Source organism: Drosophila gunungcola, unplaced genomic scaffold (genome assembly GCF_025200985.1).
Source record: "Drosophila gunungcola strain Sukarami unplaced genomic scaffold, Dgunungcola_SK_2 000001F, whole genome shotgun sequence".
NCBI lineage: Eukaryota > Metazoa > Arthropoda > Insecta > Diptera > Drosophilidae > Drosophila > Drosophila gunungcola.
The window spans coordinates 9,392,643-9,417,735 of record NW_026453197.1 but is presented as its reverse complement, the minus strand read 5'-3'; the positions used below and the strand labels follow the sequence as shown (position 1 = coordinate 9,417,735).

At 44.3% G+C, this 25,093-nt stretch overlaps 2 protein-coding genes across 2 annotated transcripts; one reads left to right on the top strand and one right to left on the bottom strand.

Moving 5' to 3' along the window:
* The first annotated feature begins 436 nt into the window (after positions 1–436).
* LOC128262831 (cytochrome b5-related protein) lies at positions 437–2,571 on the top strand. Its single transcript, XM_052997373.1, has 3 exons — positions 437–947; positions 1,258–1,640; positions 1,712–2,571. Exons 1-3 carry the CDS (start codon positions 534–536, stop codon positions 2,223–2,225), a joined length of 1,311 nt encoding a protein of 436 aa, XP_052853333.1. The 5' UTR covers positions 437–533; the 3' UTR covers positions 2,226–2,571.
* Positions 2,556–24,385, bottom strand: LOC128262828 (myosin heavy chain, muscle). Its single transcript, XM_052997371.1, is given in 19 exon segments — positions 2,556–3,328; positions 4,553–5,326; positions 5,328–5,459; positions 5,534–6,709; positions 7,025–7,103; positions 7,640–8,526; positions 8,746–8,955; positions 10,387–10,650; positions 11,381–11,498; positions 13,818–14,407; positions 15,391–15,561; positions 16,351–16,758; positions 19,603–19,706; positions 19,915–20,013; positions 20,082–20,145; positions 20,216–20,596; positions 21,757–21,900; positions 22,154–22,454; positions 24,321–24,385. Coding segments are annotated over 18 exon segments (5,889 nt in total). The 5' UTR covers positions 22,358–22,454; positions 24,321–24,385; the 3' UTR covers positions 2,556–3,244.
* Between the last annotated feature and the right edge of the window lie 708 nt (positions 24,386–25,093).

Genomic DNA, 25,093 nt, shown 5'->3' with positions numbered 1-25,093 from the left:
AGATTTTTATGGTCTTTTGAGTTATACTGATATATAAGCGTAGCTAAGAATTCGAAAATTCTCCTAAAATGAAGGAGTTTTGATAGCTTTCGGCTAGACTCTCGTTAGCTGAGAAAAGCCTGAAGTTGCTGCGGTCGTATAACAATGTTTGTGAGCACCGCACTGACCTATTGTCGTTGAAGTCTGGGCCGACCGTCCATTTGGTACTCAGACTTACCCACTGGGTGATTTCACCTAATGAAATTTTGATAAGGACAACATATGAGATTTAAATGGACGTAAGAGTTTAGAGGCGGCAGCTGTGGCCCCATGGCGCTCCGCTGATAAGGCTGACATCTTATCAAATGGAAACGTTTTGTTTGTAAATTTAAATCGATTTGTGGTTTATATAATCTGGTGAGATTTGCGCTACGCATAAATTCACAACGCCGATGCCGGTGCCATTCAGTAAGTGGCTGGAAGCGTAGGCCGAACGTTCCTGTATCGGTGTAGTGTTTACCAAGGAAGTCAAAGACCAAAAACGACGTGCCAAAATGGTGATTGAGGAGTGGAAAAAGAGCGGCATTGCCACTAAATTTCCCACCTATCGCAACTCGCCGCTGATCACCACTCACAGCTGGCAGAAGGGTAAGCGACAGGACGATCGAGCCGAAGGACTATGGCGCATCTACGATGGCATCTATGACTTCACCGAGTTCATTGACAAGCATCCTGGCGGTCCTTTCTGGATTCGCGAGACCAAGGGCACCGACATTACCGAGGCCTTTGAGGCACATCATCTCACGACGACTCCCGAGAAGTTGATCGCCAAGTACAAGGTGAAGGATGCGGCAGAGCCAAGGATCTACACCTTGACCCTCGAGGAGGGAGGATTCTACAAGACCCTCAAGAAGCGAGTACGCGAAAAGCTGCAGACGGTCGACAAGCGGCCGAAGAGAAAGAGTGATGTAAGTGTAGAAACGTAAAAAAACTAATTGATAAGAAATGGGCGTGTTTTTAATACTATTAAAATATATGTCTTATCAATTACATACTGATTAGACAATGTATAAATCGATATTTTCGAAAGTTAGTAGGTACTTTCTGAAAACTAATCTAACATTTCACGTGTCGCACCACTTTTACAACTCTAGTGGCAGTGATAAGCCAGCATAAGGGCCATCATTTTCTGCTTACGGCAAATTTAAGTAATTTAATATTGGTGTTTATAAATAGCTAGTGATAATTAACGATTTTTAACATTTTTTTGTCTTGTAGATGATCCACCTGGGGATCCTTGTTTCACTCTTCCTCTTCGCTATTGCCAGTGCCAAATACAACAGCATTGTGGCTCTGGTCCTGGCGGGTGTGGCCCTCTGCTGGACGGTAATTGTGTCCCACAACTACTTCCATCGTAGTGACAACTGGCAGATGTACGCCTTCAACCTGGGACTGATGAACTTCGCCGCCTGGCGAGTGTCCCATGCCCTGTCCCACCACATCTATCCGAACTCCTATTTCGACCTGGAACTGTCCATGTTCGAGCCGCTGCTGTGCTGGGTGCCCAATCCGCACATCAAGAGCAAACTGATGCGCTATGTGTCATGGGTCACGGAACCGGTGGCCTATGCCCTAGCATTCTTCATACAGATAGGCACACGGTGAGTGAGTGATCGAGGTGGAGGTAAACAAAGTCTAATCAGTGATCGTTTGGTTGATTTTGATATTGCAGTATATTCTATTCACTACGCCACACGAACATCCTGTACTGGCACGATCTGCTGCCGCTGAGCATCCCGATCGCCATATACCTGGGAACCGGGGGTTCGTTGGGCGTGTGGATCTGCGTTCGCCAGTGGCTAGCGATGACGTCGATTGCCAGCTTTAGCTTCTGCCTGATCGGTCTGAATGCGGCGCATCACGATCCGGAAATCTATCACGAGGGCGATGCAAATCGCGAGGATCGCGACTGGGGCCTCTTCCAGGTGGACACGATCATTGACCGCGGCGATCTCAAGTGGTCGCAGTTCCTGGTGCTCACCCACTTCGGCGACCATGTGCTCCATCATCTGTTCCCGACCCTGGACCATGGCCTTCTGCCCGCTCTCTATCCGGTTCTCTACGAGACTTTGGATGAGTTTAAGGGTCATCTGCGCGAATGCAACCACATCGAGCACATGATCGGCCAGCACAAGCAACTGCTGCGCATCGAGCCCAATCCCAGGGCTCCCGGGGCGGGAAAATAGGATTTAGGGGGGCTTACTTAAAAGTAAATAAATATATATGTATCCATACAATTTCATTAGTTTAAAAGAGAAAGCGCGTTTTGATTTTACATACAATTATTTTAAGTTAACAGATGAGATTAGATATCAAAAATTGTCTTTTTGTTATCCTGGTTAGACAAACAAATTGAAGATATATTTTTATAAAATAATGATTCGAAGAGTTTTAGATCATTAGGGTGATTATTTTCAAGTTCACCAGACTAACTGAATTTAATTTATTTAGTTAGAAGACATCTCATTCTGATTTAAATTGCCACCCAAGGTAGAACTGCTTTGAATAAAACACACTTTTTAAATTGATTTACATTTATTTTGTTCCTTTTTTGTATACTTTTCATTTAGTGTCGAGTGATGATCTTATCTCATTATCATTGCTTGATAGAGTCAAAATTAAACATAAACATAAGCGCAGTGTATAGCTTGTGTCGTCCGTAAGTCTTGTCTGGTCTGTATGACAATTAATTGAGAATACATATAGAGCAAAATATTCGAACAGCGGGCGACATTTACCGGCGGACACCGCCGCGGGGCCTTCATTTTGACGGGGCTCTCTCATTTCGCGATCGATCTTTCTCATGTTGTTGGCTGAGAATCGAATGGTTCTTTGATAGTAAGTTGGTTGAATGCATTTCGAAAGTTGTATAAAAATATATAAATACAAATACAAATACAGGTCCAGCGAGCAGTGTCCCCATGGCAAATGTCGCGTTTACACAAAAGCCTGATATACACAGTGATGCTATAGTACACTGTTCACTTATGTAAGTATGCTAACCGATGGTGATCGATTGTTATTATTTGATTTCATTTTTTGCCTAAGTGCATTTGGCGTAGTTGGTGGTTTGCCTCCCGTCGTTTTCGATATATATTTTGTTATAGTTTTATTATTTTGTTTTTAAATTAAGAAATTAAATTAAAATCATAAACATAATCATTATGAAATATCATTTAAAATAAATTAAAAAATGAAATGGCATTTAGAATTCGTTTTCAGGAGCAAGGTCGAATCTTGGTGGGAAGGCCAATCCGTCGAATTGTGGCCTAACGGACGTCGCACGGGGCTGCAGAATAGAGAAATAAATGAGTTAAGATTAGTTGAAGGGGACGTAATATATTAAAACATGCCGGGGATGGGACGAGTCGCCAGGTTGGATCGACTGCTTAGGAAAGAACGGTAACGAGAACGCCCGGCACTCTCTGAGCACGTTTCTTAGTGCCAGCGAGTGTAGGGATGAAATAACGGTAACCAAGGTACGAAGTGAGCGTACGTAAAAGCTTTTCGAAGAGAAAGAGAGTGTCTTACTGGGGAGACGAGTATCAAATGAGAGAGAACGCTTGACGAGTACAAGTACGAGACGACAAAACGCAACGAATGAATTTGAGCAAGGACAACGAACGAGTGAGCGAGACAACGAGATGAGCTGCGGTTGACTAACTGACAGTGTGTGTGTGGGGAAGTGGGAGGAAAGAGTTCCGACACAACAAGAACGGGTCAAGACGTGCACGAACACGTCCACTTACAAATGATTCAAGAAAGTTTTTACTGCTCCAGCAGCGCGCTCTTGCGGCCCTTTGACGCTGTCGGCTGCAGTACACATGTACAAATACAGTTTATAATAATATAGTGGAAGAATAGTATTGTTTTTCGTAAATGGTTGGTAAAGGAAGCAATTCGATTGATTTAGCCTGTTGCTGCTGTTGGTTGCTTGCTTGTTTATTTGCATTTTTTTTTTTTTAGCTTTTCGTTTGGTTTTCTGTCAAAATGAACGCATTCTTGGTTGGTATTCGATGAATTGATCCTTTGATTTCTGATTTGGGTGGCCTCTAATTTTTACATTTTTGTCTGCTAGCGAATGTCGTATGATGCATCTATATTATTGTTATTAGTATTTATTTTATAATAATTCTTATAAGCTATAATTCTCTTTGCATGGTTTTGTTCTCTCATTATCGTAAATGAACCATAATTGGATCGCTATATAGATTTTTTTCACTTGGTGGTGTTGCCTCAGATTTAGATCTGTTTTTCGTGGGTGCAAGCAGAGCATACGCGCGCAATATGAAAGGGAAGAATATACACATTATTCCAAAAACTGATCCAGAGAGAACGTGAGTGAGTGAGATGGCTATTGCAGCAAAATGAAGGCTCAGTGTTCAAGTGAGAGAAGTTCAAATGGTTTTTCTTATTTTCTTTTTTTAACCTCAGAGGGGTCATAATCGTAAGGACTTAAGGGGAAGGGGTATGATGATGACAGGGGGCATTTGGAGTTGGGATTGGAACTTACCGCTGGGCTGGCACCACGACCGACAGAACCGGCACGTCCCTTGGCGCGGAATTTGCTGATGGCCTGCTCGGCCAGATCGGCACGCTCCTCGGCCTCCTCAAGCTCCTGCTGAGCCTTGCGGAATTTGGCCAAGTTGAGGGCAGCGATTTCCTCGGCCTCCTCGATCTGCCTCTTGTATGTCTTGATCTTCTGTTGCAGCTTGTCGACCAGATCCTGCATGCGCTCGTGGTTCTTGCGGTCCTCCTCGGACTGGAAGCTCAGCTCCTTGACGCGACGCTCGGACTTGCGCAAGTTCTTCTGGGCATCGGCGTGTCTCCTCTGCTCACCATCCAGCTCGTTCTCCAGCTCGCGGACGCGCTGCTCCAGCTTCTGGATGGCCTTCTTGCCTCCCTTAAGGGCGTTGGCCTCGGCCTCGTCCAAACGGACCTGCAGCTCCTTGATCTGCTGCTCGAGGGCCTTCCTCAGCTTCTCCTGGGTCTGGGCATGGTCCTGCTCGGCGCGGAGCTCATCGGCCAGACGGGCGGCATCGACCATGGCCTTCTTGGCCTTCTCCTCGGAGTTCTTGGCCTCGTTGAGGAGCTCGTCCAGGTCGGAGTGCAGGGTCTGCAGCTCGGACTCCAGCTTCCTCTTGGCAGCCGAGATGGATGCGTTCTGGGCGGACACCTCGTTCAACTGCTCGTGGGCATCGGCCAGCTCCTGCTCGGCCTGGCGACGGCCGCGATCGGCCTGCTCCAGCAGAGTGCGAGACTCCTCCAGTTCGTTCTGGAGGGCGTTAGGCACGACGCTCGGAGATGCCCAGCTGTTCGCGGGCATCGTCGCGGGCGCGCTGCTCCTCCTCGAGGGCGGTCTGGATGTCCTTCAGCTGCTGCTGGTAACGCTTGATGTTCTTCTGGGCCTCGGCGTTAGCCTAAAGTTTCGCAAACAAATAAAAATATGTAATTCTAGAATGCCCTTCTTGTATAAGAAAATGAAAAAACCCACCTTGTTGGCGTGATCCAGAGCAATCTCAAGCTCGTTGATGTCAGCCTCCAGCTTCTTCTTCATGCGCAGGGCCTCAGCCTTGCCCTTGGCCTCAGCCTCGAGGGAAGCCTGCATGGAGTCGAGGGCACGCTGGTGGTTCTTGCGGGTGTTCTCGAACTCCTCCTCCTTCTCCTGGATGCGGCGATCGATCTCCTGGCGCACCTGCGACAGCTCCAACTGGGCGCGCAGCACCTTGTTCTCCTCCTGCTCGAGAGCGGCCTCAGCCTCCTCGAGGGCGGCCTGGAGCTCGTCCTTCTCGGCCTCCAGGCGCTTGCGGGCCTTCTCGATCTCATGGATGTTGCGGCCACCCTCACCGATCTGGTCGAGCAAGTCCTTGACCTCATCGGCCAAGTTCTTGTTCTCACGACGCACAGCCTCCAGCTGCTCCTGGCCCTCCTCGTAGGCGCCCTTAAGACGGAACAACTCGGTGGAGTAGTTGCGGCACTCCTTCTGGGAGGCATCCAGCTCGGCGGCCAGATCGTCGACCTTGAGCTTCCACTCGCCGATGATCTTGTCGAAGGCCTTCTGCTTCTTCTCGGCGGCATTGGCAATGGCGTTGGCACGGTCCACCTCCAGCTGCAGATCCTCCACCTCGGTGGACAGACGCTGCTTGGTCTTCTCCAGGCCGATGCACTTCTGGTTGAGCGACTCGATGGTCTCCTCAGCCTCAGCCAAACGGGCCTGCAGCTTCCTCTTGGCCTCCTCCAGCTCCTCGGAGCGGGCAACGCCATCGGACTCGTACTTGCTACGCCACACCTGGGCCTCGGCGTTAGCCTTGCTCAGCTGGCGCTGCAGATCGGCCTTGCCCTCGGCCTCCTCCTCAACCTGCTCGCGCAGATTGTCCAGGTCGTGCTCCAGGTTGCGGAACTTGCCCAAAAGGGTGGCACGCTCGCGCGACTCCTCGTCGGCCAGACGCTTGGTGTCCTCCAACTGGGTGGTCAGCGAGATCTTGATCTTGGACAGCTGAGACACCTGGGACTCGGCCTCCTCCAGCTGGCGGAGCAGATCGGAGTTCTCAATGGACAGCTTCTTCTTGCTGGCATCGAAGTCGTTCAGAGTCCTGTTGGTCTCGTCCAATTTCGACTGCACCTCGTTGAGGGTGTGCTGCAGCTGCTTGGCGATCTTCTCCTGGGCAGCCTGTTTTGGGTTTTAAAAATATTTATGGATTAGTCTCAACTCGGTATTCGGTGTTTTCTCCTTTGGATTGTGAGAGTGTGGCATTGTGCTGTACAAGGCTTTTGGGGTTTAGTAGATCAAGCTTGGACAATTACTTTAGTGGTGGGACGGTTTAGTTTATACATATTTTTTCAAGGGGATTTTCGGTGTGGTTGCGTTGCAACTACGTTGATACTATACACAGATGTAGACGTGGCAAAACTAGAACTTTCAGCATTTAAATTTACAGCATCGCGTTGAGAGCAATAACGAGTATATAGAGATCAATTTCAATACCTTCTCGTTGGTAATGTGGTCGACACCGGCGCGCAGATCGTTCAACTGGCCGTAGTACTCGTTCTTCTCCTTCTCAGCCCTGGTTTAGACATAGATAGATAGAGACACAGAGGTTCGTATTTCACGGGTTAGTTCATGTTTTGTGGGGGATAAAGACAGATACAGAGGCGAGAAGCGAGCGACTTGAAATCCTTGCGTTGAACCCTTTGAGTAACCTTTTTTTTTCATATTAGACAGAGAGATATATATATATATGGGGACACACAGAAGTAGTTGTGTGGTTGCTTTTTTTTTGGTTGGAACATGCGTGTTCAGTGTAACTTCTGTATATATGTATGAAACGCTGGGCGTCCCTGGTCGGGCGCCAGTTATCACGACATATTACCTTATCGCGACCCAGCTGATCGCAGGCGGTACGAGTCTGATTCAGCTCGTTGTGGCAAGTCTGGCGATCGTGCTCGGCCCTGGATTGGCAAATGGGTAAAAGAGCAAATATCTATTAAGTTGGATTCGGTATGAAAGATCATCGAAGGGAATCTAATCAAGATCTCTCTGTCTCCATAGCGGTGGCACCTGAAAAAGCTAGCTAAATATACATATATACGCGGTACTTACTTAGCCTTCAGCTTGTTGAGCTGGTCAACCTGCTCGGCCATCTCGGCGACGGCATCGTTGTGCTTCTTGCGCAGGTTAGCCAGGGTGGACTCGTGCTGGATGTTGGCCTCCTCAAGATCGCGACGCAGCTTGCTCAGCTCAGCCTCGCGCTTCTTGTTGAGCTCAATCTGGGCAGAGGTGGCACCGCCAGCCTCCTCCAGACGCTCGCCCAATTCCTCGAGCTCACGGGCCAGATCGGCGCGCTGCTTCTCAGCCTTGGCGCGGGCCTGGCGCTCAGCCTCGACCTCCTCCTCCAACTCCTCGATGCGGGCCTGCAGCTCCTTGATCTGGCGCTGGTGCTTCAGAACAACGACCTGCTCGTCCTCGAGCTTGGCGGTGATGGAGGACAGCTCCTTGTCCTTGCGCTGGATGGTCTGTTCGAGCTCCTTCTTGTTGCGCTCCAGATCGGCGACAGCCTCCTGGGTGAGCTTGAGGTCGCCCTCAACCTTGCGCTTGGACTTCTCAACATCGCCGCGCACCTTCTTCTCGCGCTCCAGCGAATCCTCCAGCTCGTCGAGGGTCTGCTCGAGCTTGGCCTTGACCTTGTTCAAGTGGTTGATCTTGTCCTCGGCGGACTGCAGCTCCTCACCAGTCTTCTGGTTGGTCTCGCCCTGCATCTTCTTCTCCTTGTTCAACTTGTTGATGAGCTCATCCTGGTGGGCGATCTCGTCGTTCAAGTTGCGGATCTGGTGATCCTTGGTGGCCTTGTCCTGCTCGGCCTTCTGGACGTTCAACTCCAGATCCTCGATGTCCTTCTTCAGGCCAGAGATCTCCTGGTCGGCCTTCTTCTTCTGCTGGAACAGCTGGTTGCGGGCATCCTCCTCCTGAGTCAGACGCTCTTGGATATCCTATGTTGATTCGAAGAAAGTGTTGGGGGTGTGTTAAGTAGGTGAGCACAGTCAGTCACTCCTAAATTTAGCAAAACTGCGCAAATGAACAGAAATAGCCGAGCAACTTTCATGCTCGATTGCCTCTGATCAATTTCGCGTTTTCCGCTTTCGTGGCACTTGGATTAATGCCACATCGTATAAATGGGTATTAGGGTATTGGATTAATGGGATACTTACGCGCAGCTGGTTCTCGAGGTCGTTCTTCTGGGCGGTCAACTTGGCGTTGCGCTCCTGGTAGTCCTGCAGAGCACCCTTCTCACCGGACAGGGAGTCCAGCAGGGCGGTCTTCTCAGCCAACAGCTTGGCGTTGAGGGCCTCCAACTCCTTGCGCACTTTCACTTCAGCGGCATGCAGTTCCTCAGCCTTCTTGGCCTTCTCCTCCAGACGCTGCAAGTCATTAGAGGCATTTGATGGGTTAGAAACGGATTGGCCGGAGCTGATCTGCTCAGCTGGCTGGGCTTTTGGTGGTTCGACTGCCGTGGGTTCGGGCTGAGGAGGTGCAACTTCTGCAGCCTCAGCTGCTGCTGGTGGGGCAGCCTCAGCTGGAGCTGCCTCCTCAGTGGCACTGGGTGTGGTTGCTTCAGTGGATTTTTTCGTTTTCTTGGCTTTCTTTTCATCGGCCATGGCGCTTGATCACTTATTCAATGGAAAACTCTCTTAGAAAGGGCTATACACTTTTATTAACTCCTATTCCCACTAGGTAACTCTGCTGTTGGTTCGTTTTCTTAAAGCTAGCTATTTTGCTATGCCAGCTATGATGATCTGCTGATGCTCAATTCGATTGGTTCTTCGTTAGGGGTTCGATTTGTGGTACGCGTTACCGCGACGGCGACTGGTCAAATACAACTGGAATGGCTGCTGCAAATGCACTGGGCCACTTTGGCTATAAATTTAGCAAACGCCCCGAAGCGAGCAGAGCGGCACCAGAGCAGAGCAGAGCAGAGCAGAGCAGCGAAATGGCAGCTGCTGCCACTTGGCATATGTGTAATCGCCTTGGCTAGGAGGTAGCCATAGCCATCATAATTCAGAAATTGCTGCCATTGCAATGGTTCTATAGTGCTCTGGTATGGGGCCTATCAAGTCGCACTTGTGCGGCGGTACCAGCAGGTGTACCATCTTAAATATATATAGAACGTATACCACATATTATGCGTTTGTGTATACAATTTAAATTACTCATCGGGGTTCGGAACTATACGTGGGCATCTTCGGGCATTTTTTATTATTTAATTAGCAAGCTAATTGGCAAACTAATTGTGGCTCTTAAAAAAAATCCCGAGCTATGTGGCAGGGCCAAGAATAGACCCAGTGCAATTCATTAATTTATGTTCAAAAAATATATATGTACCTAAGCGAGTAGATGTGGGAATGTGAGAGGTGAAGAGCTGTGTTGAATTCCAGCGAAACAGAGGCCACATTTGGCCCGAAAGTGCGAGGAGATTATGACAGCATCTATTTTTGGCAGCCCCAGCGATTGGAATCAGATCGTATCGATATGTTCGGGCAGCTGTTTGTGAGTGGGTGGTTGGGGGCTGTTCGAATGCAGGTATTAAGATGTGTGCTTTATTAAGCGCAAGAATTTCGCACCGATACAATGTTTATGGCTATTGGCTAAAATAAGATTGAGTTGGGGATTTGATTGGGGTGCAGCTGCCCCGACTCATCCAATTATCCCAGACAATGACTAAATGGAAGAGACAAGCCATGGCTACATGTTTACATGATTGTCACGCGCAAGTGTTCTGTCCAAGTTCACAATCAACATCGTCGAACCACAAAAAAGCCTAGATGATGGTCTTTTTCATTTGCTATACTCACGGCAATCTCATCCTCGATACGGCTGACGTTGAGGAGGGGCTTGACCTTCTGCCACAGTTTGTACCAGGGCCAGGTACGCAGCTGCAGGTACTTGCGCAGGTTGCGCTGGACAACCTTGAGGGCGACGCGCTGCTCCTGGAGCTTCTTGAAGCCCTTGCGGGACAGGTAACCACGGGCCCAGGCCTGCATCCAGGACATGATCTTGCCCAGACGCTCATCACGGAACTCCTCCATCTGACCCAGGACACCGGCGCGGAAGAACACCTGTTTTTTTTTTCGTTTTTTTTTTTAAGGTTTTGGGTGGGTTGAGGGAAAGAAAATAGGTTAGATTTCTGTGCATTGAGTCTCTAAAAGAGCGCGTGCACTAAGCCGAACCAATACTGTTCTGGATGTTTCTAGCGAAACTCATTCAGACGGTATAGGTTCATTCGATTTTTTTTTTGCATTTGCATTTGCATAAGCGGTTCTTCAAAAACACTTTTGGACAGGTTGAACTGGGATAGATAGAGGATGGATGGTACAAACAAGAATACAGAACGGTACATAGAACCACAAAAACACAAATCAAAAAATACTAACATGTATAGATTTAGTAGTGGGATGCAAATGTGGTTAAAATACAGGCAGATGATAACACTCAGATAATACTAAGAGATAGGCAAGATAAACTCTACGGAGCCAACATTACCCAACCCAATTCTCGACAAAAGCTGTGTACTAGCAGCTGGAGATGTTGTCAAAAATTGGATTAGGAAAGCAGATCCGGAAAATGTATCCCACCAGAAGATGTTGTGTGAGGAATTCGAAAGAATTGGCGTGTGAAGTCTAGATAATATCTATTGACCAAAACTTTTATCAAACTCGGACAAACCAAAAAGTTCATCAGTGTTCAAATGAAGCTTTGCAGTCTAGCAAACATTATCCAGCTTTAAGCAGAAGAAGTGCAGTCGCTGATTTGTGAATGAATGTTTAAGATATATTGTCGGTCATATACCTTTGTGTTACCCAAACGGTACTGATCTTCGGGCAAATCGATAAACTTAATGATAATTTCAGTGGCCTTTTTGTCTTTCTCAACGCCCTGCAATTGCTTGGGGCACATGATCTTGTAGCTGTATGGGGGTTTTGTAGTTTGAAGGTTTTTGTATTAATTTGTTTCAAACGATTTGGTTAGTATTAGATGGCATACATTCTAACTAAATTTGTTTTGGTTTTGGTGGGGGTTAGATTTATTAACTACTGACTAAGGAATAGTAGAGTTACGTCTAGGTAAGTTACTACCAATAAGGAATGTGAGCACCAATAAAGTGAATGTTGGATTGCCTTTTTGGTAAAGGTTTTTGTTTGCGGTTTGGATTTTGGATTTTGGAAGGGATCTGGTTTTATGTGAGGTGTGTGTCCTTATGGAGATAGAGAGAAAAAGGACATGCGAAAAGAGCGTTCCCAGTTCGAGACTGTAAGCTTTTTGCTTAGTTTGCGTCTCGACAAGGTACGACTCCATGATAGTTTTCTGAGTTTCGGTGCAAAGTGTAAAAGTGAGTCTGGACATCAGTTTCTGAGCCATTGACAAAAGCAGTTTTTGAAGTAGTCAAGAGTAAGAAATGGTTGGTTGTGCGTGCCTTTGTGTTACCCAGACGGTACTGATCTTCGGCCAACTCGGTCGATTCGATGAGGACCTTCGTGCATTTCTTGGGATCCTCAATACCCTTAATACCCTTAGGGTTCAGGATTTGGTAGCTATATGTTCACATATAGATGGTGATAATCAACATTAAATGATACTACAGTATTCCAAGTATCTAAAAATGGTTTAGTATATCTAGCTTATATCTAATGTTATTCACAGTTGATCTGAACAAGAAAATCGATAAAAACGAACTTCTACGAACTTCGAACCCATGCGTGGGGGTTTTACGAGTGTCTATATGTTGTCTAATTGTGTGTGCATGTTGGAGTGGGATTTAATATCATATAATTTCCAGGGACAGGGAGTGAAGTCATTCAAAAGTGCTGAACTTTTTTAACTGAGCGCCCTCAGAAGTTTTGTGTTGCTGTTTACCTAAAGGGCGCCTGAAATCTTTTGGATTCTGTATTGGTTTTCGTATTTCTTTGTGGATGCTTTTTGGCTCGTATAGCCTATAGCTGGCATTTAAGATACGAGTGAATGTCAAGTTGTATTGTTTTGAGAGAAATTGATCGGATTCGAATACGAGCTGTGTGGTATTCGTGAAGTGTGGAGGGGAGACATTTCAAAATCTACTAATTGTGGGGTGGAGCATAAAGAAAGAAATAAGTTCAAAATGCATGAGGCAAAACTTCTAAACAGATCGGAACGTTTTTATGCCTTGGTGTGTCCAATGCGGTACATATCGGGATCCAATGAGGTGGATTCCAAAATGATGGATCCACACTTTTTGGGATCATCGACGCCAACAATGCCAGCTGGGTTCAGGATTTGATAGCTGCAATATGGAAATATTTATACCATCGTACCCACTCGGTACATTTGTGACTTGCCAACTCTGGTTTGGTTTATGTCTCTTGAATGTGTGTGAAGTGTAAAGTATGTTATGAATATTGTATTGGGCAGCTCTCTCGTTGAGGTTTTCTCGAGCACCGTTTTAAATGATTATTGACTACATAAAACTACTGTTGAGCCATCCACTCATAAGTGTTGTGTCTACACAATTTTGAAGTTTTTTTGCCAGATTAAGCTTATTTAAAGTGAAGAACTTTTCCATGCCTTGGTGTGACCCAGACGGTACAGGTCATCGTTCAGCTCGGTGGACTCGATCAGAACCTTGGAGGCTTTCTTAGGACAATCGAGATCCTTAATGCCACGAGGGTTCAGAATCTGGTACCTGTTAGGATGTAGAGTTCGGTTTTGATTCCATATTCAGAAAAAATCATGATACACATAGTTAGACTTGAGACGCAGAATACACCTAACACAGCACTGGAACTGGAGTTGATTTCTGGTACATGGTACATACAACGAGGAGAAACAAGTGGGGATTCAATTGAAAGATACACTAGTCATACAGTTGGAGTGAGGACATTCGCTTGCATATGCAAAGTGGATATAAAAAGGGAATCTTTATAAGTGCGTGCCTTGGTGTGACCAATGCGGTACATATCGGGATCCAGTCCGACGGCTTCCAAGCACTTTCCGGCAGCATTCTTGGCCACCTTTTCGGCCGCCATGATGGCAGGTGCCAGAATCATGTAACTATAGTTGAGTATTATAATATTCAAGTTAAATATTGATCGTGATTAATAGCTTACTCCTAGTGCTAACCCGACTGGTGCATGTGTATGTACAAATTAACTCAAAGTGCTGAACTACAACTGATCTTAAAGTATGTCTATGTGCTAGTGTAATATTTTAAATTAAAGTGCAAAGACCTATGATCCCCCTCCCCGATACTTACCGCATCTTGAAGTCGGGGTACACCATCCTGTTGGGGAAGCCCTTACGGCAAATACGGATACCTTCAAGCACACCGTTACAGGTCAGCTGGTGCATAACCAAGTGGGCATCAACCACGCCAGGCTGCTTCATCTCGTTGGGAATGATGCAACGGACGAAGTGAGGCTGGGTCGAACGCAGGGTGGTCATCAAGCTGTTCAACTGCTCCTTGTAGGCCGACGAGACGGTAGCGAAGCCACCGCCCTTCTTGCCACGACCTCCCTTGGCCTGTTCACCGCCACCCGACTGGCCGGGGTGATCGGCGAAGATCTCGATCAGCAGCTTGTTCTGCGACTTCTTGAACTGGTCGACAACGGTGTCGTTCAGGGGATCCTTGTTCTTCTCCAACCAACCGGTGATGTTGTAGGACACACAACCAGCATAATGGCCGATGGCGAAGTGGGCAGCCTGCTGACCGGGCTTTGGAGGCTTGGGCTTCTGGAATGGAGCCGACTTGCCCAAATGGGTGTTGGTCAGCTTCTCCGAGAAGGTCTGATCGGTGGCCTTGGGGAACATAGACTCTTCCTCCAGGATGGACAAGATACCCATGGGCTAGTGGTGAGAGAAAGCGAAGTTCCGTTCGTTAGATTTGGGCGATGACATTTTGGGGTTTTACTGAAATATGTTCTAGTAAAAGCACGCAATTAAACTAAAGTAGTTTTTTTGTAAATAATTATTATAAGCGGCATGACGCTTCACTAATACGACTTACAAAACACATTAGTACATAGAACTTACCCCTTACAATTTTAGTGGTGAGTCGAAAAGTTTGCAAATGCATTACTTGTTGGTGCTTTTTTAGCTTTAGGCGATCTTACAACTAAGTTAACAGAAATTAATATCGATTAGATTTGATTATATTGCATTAGAACATTCTTCAAGGTGCATATTTATCGCAAATGTGTATTATTGTGTAATGGTCAGCTTGGGCTATCTGCTCTGCTAGATAGTTATGGCCGTGTCTGTACCTTTTCGATCAGATCAATACACATTTGCAGATCCATGCCGAAATCAATAAAGGTCCATTCGATGCCTTCACGTTGGTATTCTTCTTGTTCCAAAACGAACATGTGATGATTGAAGAATTGTTGCAGTTTTTCGTTAGTGAAATTGATGCACAATTGTTCGAAACCGTTGTACTAGATCGTGGAACGGAACAATATGTAACATAATAATAAAGCGGTGTTAATTTGGATGTTGATTTCAATGTTTGGTTTTCGTTAGTTTAGTTACTCTCTGTTTTCCCTCGAACTCAATCTGGGGGGTTCTTCATACTGGAGAGACATGACATGGTTGTGGGTGGGTGTGGGCTCTTATAACATAAATGGAGCTAGAAAACGCTTATAGGCGCACTTCTCCGCATGACTGAAACAATAAATATATGTATGCGACCCGTTCTGGGATCATCAGTTTTAGATGATTTGCCATTCAGGGTGCAGAACACTCTATAAATAAACTTATTCGTAAATGTAGATAGAACAACGAGCGATGGCGGATAATTTTTGGCTTGGAAGGTTGGTTGCGAGGAGACGAACCTTTTCAATCAGATCGATACAGGCCAACAAGTCCATACCGAAATCGATGAAGGCCCAGTCAATGCCTTCCCTCTTGTATTCTTCTTGCTCCAAAACGAACATGTGATGGTTGAAGAATTGTTGCAACTTCTCGTTGGTGAAGTTAATACACAGTTGCTCGAAACCGTTGTACTAGATATCAATTCGGGGAAATGGTGTGGATTGGTGCGATGAGTACGTATTCAACACATAAAAAACCAGTGGTTGGGTGGGGCATGCCGACAAGATTCCCTGACATTCAGAACACACTCATTTTACAGTTTACCTGAGATCACTCTGGCGGAAACCCATCCGCAGACTCATATCTAAAAGATTGATCAAAAGTGCTAAAACATGACATAACAAACGAAAATAGTTCGGTGCATTTTTCAGGTACACACACAATACAAAATACACAAAAGTTGATTTGAGTCTATTAAGCACCTTTTCAATAAGATCGATACAGGCCAGCAAGTCCATACCGAAATCGATAAAGTCCCAGTTAATACCCTCCTTCTTGTATTCCTCTTGCTCCATGACGAACATGATATGGTTAAAGAACTGCTGCAGTTTCTCATTGGTGAAGTTAATACACAATTGCTCGAAGCCGTTGTACTACATCGGAGTTGGGAATATTTACATAATATAATAGTGATCGTTTAAGGTTTCTACGGATAGTGCTGCTGTGTATCTTTGTGTGGTTTTGTGGGCGTTTAAGTGCGAAGACAGGTTGCACCTATGTACATAGTTCCCCGAGTGATTCTGAATCCCTAGCTAAACTGTTAAGAGACGTGTTAGCAGGTCAGTTGTGAATAGAACAGCCCAGTCATAAAGATGATTTGGGCTGTGCCATCCACCAGCTAAAGCCGACTTAAATCCCACAGGGCGATCGCCGTGTGAGATTCAAATTCAGCCCAAGTCCCCAATCCGTCCGATACTCACCTCGAAGATCTCAAAACCAGCAATATCCAGTACACCAATGAAGTGCTGACGCTTCTGCTGGGTATCCAGAGTCTCGTTACACTTCTTCACCAGCCACTTGAACAGACGATCGAACACACCCTTGCAGAGGGCACCGATCGAGTTGGTGACCTGCTGGACGTTACGGCCCTGGGTGACGAACTCGTTGCCGACCTTGATGCGGGGCTTCAGCAAGTTCTTGTACAGCTCGGCGGTATCGCAACCGAACAGCTTCGACACACGGCCACCCTCCTCCTCGCCGTCCTGCTCAGCCTGCTCCTCGCGACCACGTTGCTTGAACTTCATGCCACCCATGTGCATGACAGCGGCGGTGATCCTGTACACATCCTCCTTCTCCTGCTTGGTGAAGCCCAAGATGTCGAAGGCTTGCTGTGGGTCAAAATGGTTGTTTTGTGGGGAAGAAAATTACACTTTAGTAAGGGAAACTTCTCTTTTTACATCTTTCGGTTAATGGATTTTATAAGCGTTATTTTTGGATTTGTTTTTGAGCATATTTTCTGTGGTTGAGTGTAGCTTACATCTTATAAATCATGCACAACATGCTTGAACGGTTCACTACGAGTTACCAAAGTATTTTATCGAGCAGCAAATAAATGGCATTATGGTTAGTAGACCTACGGGTGCTACTAAATCTTTTGTATAGCTAGGTTTACCAGGTGGCTTAAGTATTCCGGAATCATGGGGAAACACGTGATTTGCCGGGTCGCTTAAACACTAACAAGACACATGAAAATAATGTATTTTCTCTGGGGTATTCTTTAATTGTACGTGCCAATTTGATGAGAACGGCCCTCGGGTCAGTCCTGGCCGCTACACACAAATATTATCACAGTCACAAAGGAACCAAAATGTATTTGTACATGGTGTCTTTTTCGAGTACAAATCAGGGGGTATTCTTTTTTATCTATTGCTATGCATTTCTTAGGATAACATGATGCATTTACATTCCAGGCTTAAAGTCAAAGTCTTTGTTGTCGGGGCATTCGTATTAGGTACATTTACAGATAAAGAAATTGACAGAGCATCGGCTTAGAGACCGATCCGTAGGATGCTTTTTCGAGCAGGGGTTGCGACATTCGCCATTCCATCATTCTTACTCTCTATATGTTCCATTTTCGGAACCGGAAACGGAACTTGGGTAACAGAAAAAAAAAAAACATAGAATGAAAAGATAATCACAAAACACACAAAATATTTCTGTTTTGGTGGATCATCGGTTGATGGATTCCTTGTCGTTCAGACGTTACCGATATCGGATGCAAATTTACGGGGAGTGTATGTCTGTATGTCTGTGTGTTTGTGTGCTTGGGTGTGGTTCAAGTGCAGTTTGATTTTGTGGGTGGGTGGGTGTGTGTTTGGCGACCACTTACATCTGCAAGCTGGAATTCCTCACCGTCATCCATGTTGGGTACAGTTACTTTACCCTGGGATACGTTATAGTAGTCGTAAATGTTATCGGAGAGGAAGCACATTTCTACATACACATAGTCGAAAAAGAGGTTTTTCTTTGGTTTAGCAAAAAGAACAGAACTTATGCTCTAAGCCTAGGGTTTCACATTTTTAATGTGCGAATGCTTGTGTGCTGTTTGTGTGTGGAGTGTTTGGAGTGTTCATAGTAGTGTGTGTCTTCGATTTGGGCATTATCCTTGTGCATTCTTTTCCAGCCAGGAGCAGGCTTACATCTCTCTCTCTCTCTCTCTATTAATGGCATTCCAACACAACCCGGTGTCTAGTGAGGTTTCGAAAATGGATCAACAGTGTCTACTCGGTGTATGGTAAACAGAGATCATTCCTGCTCCCAGCTGGGGGATTTGGGACTTTTTAGTGGCTTTTGTGTATGATACAAGCGGAATTTAGGATTGTGGTGCAAGAATTAACTGGTATAAATACGAAGATAGAGGTAGATAGAGAGCGCAGTAACTCAAGATAATTCCGGAATAACACTTGAAAGTTAACCATATGTACACAGATATCATAGCCGTCACTACATAGAGCGAGAGAGATCGATCAGATCGTGTTCGGATCATTGTCAAACATCATCAGTGGAGTTCATAAAGAAAAAATTGAAAACGTAACACTGATAGAGAAGAGATCTTTTTACAACAGTTCCGAATTGGAATTGGGTTTGGTTGGGAAACAGTGGACCTGCACCACAACTTACGTCAGTTAACTCAAATTCTTCACCATCGTTGACACCGGGTATCCGCGTTTTACCCTGGCAAATGCCAGGATAATCACCAATATGTTGGCCCAGAAATACCATCTCTAATTTACGCGAACAAAAAGACTCGATGATATAGCATTTAACATAAATAAACGGGTGTGTGCTTTATGTTTGTGTGAGGGGAAATTTCCTATACCCTACCTATCATGAAAACTACTCAAAAAATTATTCGGATTAAGTTGATTAGGTTTTATATTAGATTTAGGACTAGATTACGCTTTGGGCTTAGGCTAGCTTGAGCTACAGATATGATAAGCGTGAATTTTGAGGTTGAAGACATGTGTACAGGTGTGCAAAGGTTGGACAACATTGAGGACACAACACTAAAGGGACATGTTTGGTTAGGGTTATGGATTGGTTGGGTTATGTTGTTGAGGGTAGTACGATTATGCAGATAAGTAACCATGTTCTGTATGGCCTTACATCCACGGCGACCCATTCCTCGGCATCGTTGACGCTTGGTATGGTCGTTTTGCCTTGCGAGACAATGCGATAGTCGTAAATGTTGTTCGAAAGCAGGCAGTATTCTTTATAGATATATATACGATATATATGCGAACAACATTGTACGACATTTATGAAAGGTAGTTTGTGGTGGGTATGTGGAAGAGGTAGAAAAATACATATTCAATAATGACCTTCTTAAGGGGGTTCGGATTAGCTGGATATGAAATGGGTTAGGACATCTGTGGGTGTGGGCAGGGCAGGGCAGGGATCTAAGTGAAAGCTTTCTACTATGGATTCCAATTATCCGTTCCTCGGGATGTTTCATGGCATAGTATTTGGCTACAGGTAAGCGGATAGGGTGCCGCCTAATCCATATACGATACGATAGCGATACGCAATAAAATGGTTAACCAACTAGCTATAAATTGCTCTAAAATAGTTTACGATAGTTCGAGTAGTAGTTTAGCCAAATAATAATTATCTAAGTGTCAATCAACAATATAAAAACGAAATTTAGAATCATATAAGGAGGGGGCAATTACATCGGTGAGGGAGAACTCCTCAGCATCATCGATACTGGCTACAGTGACCTTGCCCTGGGAGACAATGTGGTAATCGTAGATGTTATCGGTCAACAGACAAATGTCTAGACAGATAATGCGTATATAGAAAGTACATCGATTAATCTATGGTATCAATTTTGTATGGGTGTGTATGTGTATGTTGTGTTTTGTGTTCGTGTGTGTGTGTGGAACCTAAACAACAACTAAAAGAGATTTGAAAAGAACTAGCAAGTTCTATGATTGTCTGAATGAAGGATGGCTGAATGGAGGGTGAACGAGGCGATTGTATACCTTTAACACCGGCAACGGAGCCAGACATGATCTGGTAGAAGATGTGGTAGGAACGCTCCAGGGACTGCTGGGAGATGACACGGGCCTTCTCCAGCAGATCTGTAATATGAAAAGAATAACGTTAGCAATGGCATGAAAGTGTATTTAATGGTAAGTTTAAAACTTACAGGTCTCAATATCAGCACCAGCCAGTTTACCAGTGGGGCCGAAGTGGATACGGATGAATTTACCCTGTTTTGCATAGGAAAGTTCATATTAATTCTTGTTTCCTTGGGGCGATGTCAAGTTTTTGGGTACTTACGAAACGAGAAGAGTTATCGTTACGCACGGTCTTGGCGTTACCGAAAGCCTCAAGCACAGGGTTAGTCTGCACAACCTGATCTTCCAGGGAGCCCTTGTTCTTGGCGGCCTCATCGGTCTTCTTGGAAGCGCCGACAGTGGCGAAGTACGCAATGACCTTCTTGGTGTTCTCAGTCTTTCCGGCACCAGACTCACCGGTGATCAACATAGATTGATTCACGTGGTTGGTCAACATGTCGACGTAGGCACCGTCAGAGATGGCGAAAATATGGGGTGGCACCTCATTACGGCGCTTGCCACGGTACATCTTAGCGCAACGGTTGGTATACACGGGGTAACGCTTGTAAGGATTGATGGCAACGCAGAAAAGACCGGAGTAGGTCTGTTTTTTTTGACAAAAGAGAGTGGGTAAAATTTGATCGTTAATATGGTGAAGATTTCTTATTTTCGAATTCGTTAGCTTTTGGAGAAGGAAAGTTAGTTTTAAGGAAGGCGGTTAAAGAACTACTCCATAAGTCTTGTGTATTTTTTAGCAACTGTTTCAGTTTTTTTTTCGGAGAGTTCTTAACTCCTCCATAGATAGAGGTAAAATTAGGAAGATTGTTTTCTTATAAATAAGTGTTTTTAGTAACAGTTTTTGTTGTCTTTTGGTCTACCAGTTTTTTGGTGTTCGGTTTTTGTTATAGGTAAAAACTAACTACGATGTTTGCAGTATACTTGTTTAAAGTTTTCTGCTTGGACTGGGGTAATGATTGGTGATTTGTTTGGGGATGTTCGGCTCAGCTTTCTGGTGTTGAGTACCAATTCTTGTGGCTTTGATTGTGTTGTGTGTGTGCTGTGTGTGGAACCGTTTATTTTCCAGTTGTGCGGTTCATCCGACTGGACGGCCAAATTCGGTTTAATAAAAGCGTGATTAGTGCTTACGTCACAGGATATGAGGATTTAGCTGGGGTTATAATTTTTGTTGTGCTTTTTTATGTGATTTTTATTTTTTGGTAATTTTAAAAAGGAGCCAATGTGATAGGGTTAGCAGTCTACTCATTTGCATTAAGAATTTATAAGCTTTAATTAGGGACTAGGTGCAGTAAAATAAAATTTTAAATTAACTGGAGATGAAATTTTTTTATTATTTGATAAATGTGAGTGTGGGTAAGCGGCTGGGTAAAAACATAGAACGCATACATGTGTGCCACCCTGGTTTGGCAATTACTTACGTAGATCAGCTTGTGGTAGTATCTCTGTCTCAAGTTATGGAGCACAGAGGCATCGTTAAGGTATGTCAAGTTGGACATATCCTCGGCTTTTTCGTATTTTGGAGGGTTCACTTGCTGGAGCAGATCTTTCTTTAAGTCTCGTGTCTATATCGTTTTCGTTTGATTGTCGATTCAGTTCGGTTCAGTTCGCGTCCCACCCAATTGGTTATGTTTAGTTTTTGTACATTTTTTTTTGGTTAGACGGTGGGTTAGCAGTTCGTTTTTGAGTTTGAGAGAGAGAAGAAGAAATACCCATATATTAGTGAGTTTCTGGCAGTACGACACTTACGTAGATGAGCTTAGCATAGTAACGCTGGCGTAAATTGTGCAACACGCAAGGAGTGTTTAGCACGGTCATGTCGGCCATATCTTCGATTTTTTCGAATTTTGGTGGATTCACTTTTTCCACCTTCTCGGATTTGAAATCTTTTACCTATTCGTATATATAGTTGGAAACTATAGTTTACATTGTTTTTGTGGCTAATAAAGTTTCCTGGTTGTTTAAAAATCCCTGCCTCTTGCTAGCCATTGAAAAAACCTTTTTGTAGTACCAAAAAGACTTCGCCCATGGGTATCAAGCTGCAAACACTTTAGAACAACCTTTAAGAAAGATCCTTAAATAACCGATTATCCATATTTTGATTCGTTTTTTTTTCGAAGGTGTTTATTGGAGACGATGATATTACCTCTCCACCAGCCAAGCCGACGGAGACGATATCGCCCTTGGTGGCCTTGATCTCACCAAGGAGATAACCCTCCTTCTCGTCGGGAATCCAGCATGACTTCTTCGAGTCATAGGGTTTCGATTGATCGATACGTCTTTGCTCCAAAGACACGAACAAGTATGGGGTGGGATCCTCATCCTCCTGACTTGCGACTGGCTTCGGCATCTTGATTAAATTTCGATATGAAACTTAAAAACTCGAGAAATAAATTTGGGACTTTTCAAAATTTCTTGGTTAATCGCGTCGTGAGCCCAAAACTTCCCTGTAAAGATACACAAACAAAAAGAAGAATTATTATATGGTTTTCAGACAAGCGATTTTTTTTAATTGTTTTCGATATCTGATTTGTTGGCTTTTAAGCTTTTGACCCATTTTGACAGCAGCAGCATTAGGCAAACACAAAAGAGTTGTGTATGTGTGTGGATGAAATTTCGAAATTTTATTTCGATTTCCAAATATGAGCATTTTTCCCGTTTCGCGTTATCGTAATTCCCGTTACCGTAACCGGATATTTATGTGTGGCTATTCAAGTTCTTCGATTTTACTTCACACCTCAAAGTTAATTAGGCCTTGTCGGTCTTTGTGTTGTTGTTATAAACAGACAACAAGTGAATTGTGTGGGTTGTCGCCTAAATATAGATCACGGATCCGATACGGATACGTATATATAAAAAGTATATACGTATATGTGTGGACTGCTTGCTATATGTACGAATTCGCGGGGCGTTGGTATTTGTTACGTAACGTCGATTTTCAATCAAATTTTCTCGTATTTTCTTCCAGGTTTCTTTGTGGAAATTATCAAGCCGGTTACATAATTTGAACCGGTTATTGAACCGGTAAGTGCTATCATCTAATTTATTTGATTTCTTTAAATTTTTATTTTTGTATAACTCTCACTACAACTCACTCAATCTACAAGGAATTCTTGTTAGCGTTTCAGATTTTGGAGCACGCGTTCGGATTAATTAAACTGCTATCTCGATAAAGTGGCGTGTTCTAATACGACCGATTTGCGAGATCGCAATGATTTCTTTTAGTTAAACTCGGATGAGCAACGATTTTCGACAATCCACACGAAATCGACAATTCGATTCGATTCGACGCGAACTTTTAACGATTGCGTTATTTTTAAAATTCTCGAAATTATTTCGAAACTAAACACATACATACTCTGCTAAATGTATTTGGTTGATTCGAGAAGCTTTTCGGCTCATGCTACCTCATGGCACACATATATATATATATACATATGCATACGTATATATGTTGGCGATCTCTTTCTAATGTCTTTGGTTATTTTTAAAACATATTCGAAATATTTTCGCCCATGTATATGAGTCGACAACGAATTCGAATTCTAATTCTATTTTCTTTTTAATAGCATGCCACGCATTTGTCTCGGCCACACAGGTATTTGTGTATTAAATCAATTGGCCAGTAATTCGAAATTGCTATTACAGCATTTCGAACACACTTTGAAAAACAAATTTTCACTTTTGATGAAGTAACATCTGGCTATCTTTTCCTTACTGTTGACTGATCTATATGTTTTGAAGCTTTAAAATAACTGTCATATGATACGATATAGGAATTATTGTTTAATCTGTATGCATTGTTAGGAAATAAAAAGTAAACTTTAGCTAAATAGTAATTATGTTCCTTGATTTAATTGTCTTAAATCCTTGTTACTTCACTTTCAGATAGTTTTTGGTGATATTTTTATTAGATCTGTTACACAAGAACCTGCAAATAGGGTTCCATGCTTATCACAAATCAAAGTACTGCTTGGAATTTAGCACCTATAGGTTAGGTTAAGTAACTGAAGAAGTTCCTAAGGTAAGATCGTTAATTGTAATCCATTTTGATTCGATAATCCGAGGTAATCCGAGTCACTGTTCGTATTGTCACAGAGTTTTCATAGATCCTTTTGCCAGGATCGCGGTTATCGCACACACACATACACTTTTCTTGCATTCACGATATTTATAAACATATATATTTATGTAGTAATAATTATTTTAGGTTTATGCTTTTTGACAAAAAGGTCAAATTGTTGCTGCTGCCACCGCTGCTGCTGGGTAATATCCAAAAATCAGAGTTCACACATCAAAGGTGTTGCACTTACGCGCTCGAAAGCCGTTCTGAACCGTGCAACCGGTAAACTTGCCTTTTATACGGGGCAACTTGATACCCATGGATCCCGTAAGGCCCCAAAAGCTTTTCTATTCGGCGTTCGGTGTGCGTGGCGCTGTTTCTGTTTCGGTTTTTCTTGCTCCCTTTTTCGGTGTAGCACTGGCTGCTCTGGTTCCTCTTCTTCAGCAAGTGGGCATTTCTTTGGGAGGGGGAGGGGGTGTAATACGTATGAGCATATGATGCAATCAGGATCGCTGCGAAATCGAGAGAGCCGAAAGCTTTTTCTCAGCCGATTGCGTGAGCTCTCTCGCGTATTTCTCCCATGAGTCGAACAGTAAAATCCATTTCAATGACAACTTTTCCGCAGTGAAGCAATTCTTCTCCGCCAGAATTCCTCTCTTTTTCTTTCGGCGGGGAGCTTTCTTTTTACTTATTTCACATATCATTTCTAGACACACACACACACAACACATGCGTGTATAGGGGAGATCTTTATTTGTTTTTCTCGGTGATCATTTTTCGCTTTTTGTTCTGGTTTTGGTTTTTGGTCACCTCAATGCCAATTTGATCTGGCACCAATGTGGGTGGAAAAAAGGGGGAAAGCAAGAGATCAGTCGGCGCTATGTGGGTTTCCTTCTAATCGGCGATCACTTTACGATCAGTGTCTAAACAGCTGTTCGAGGGGATCGATCGATTGGCACAACCCAAAACCCAGATCCTTCAGGCTTATAATTGATGATGCTGGCATAAAAAACTCTTGTCTGC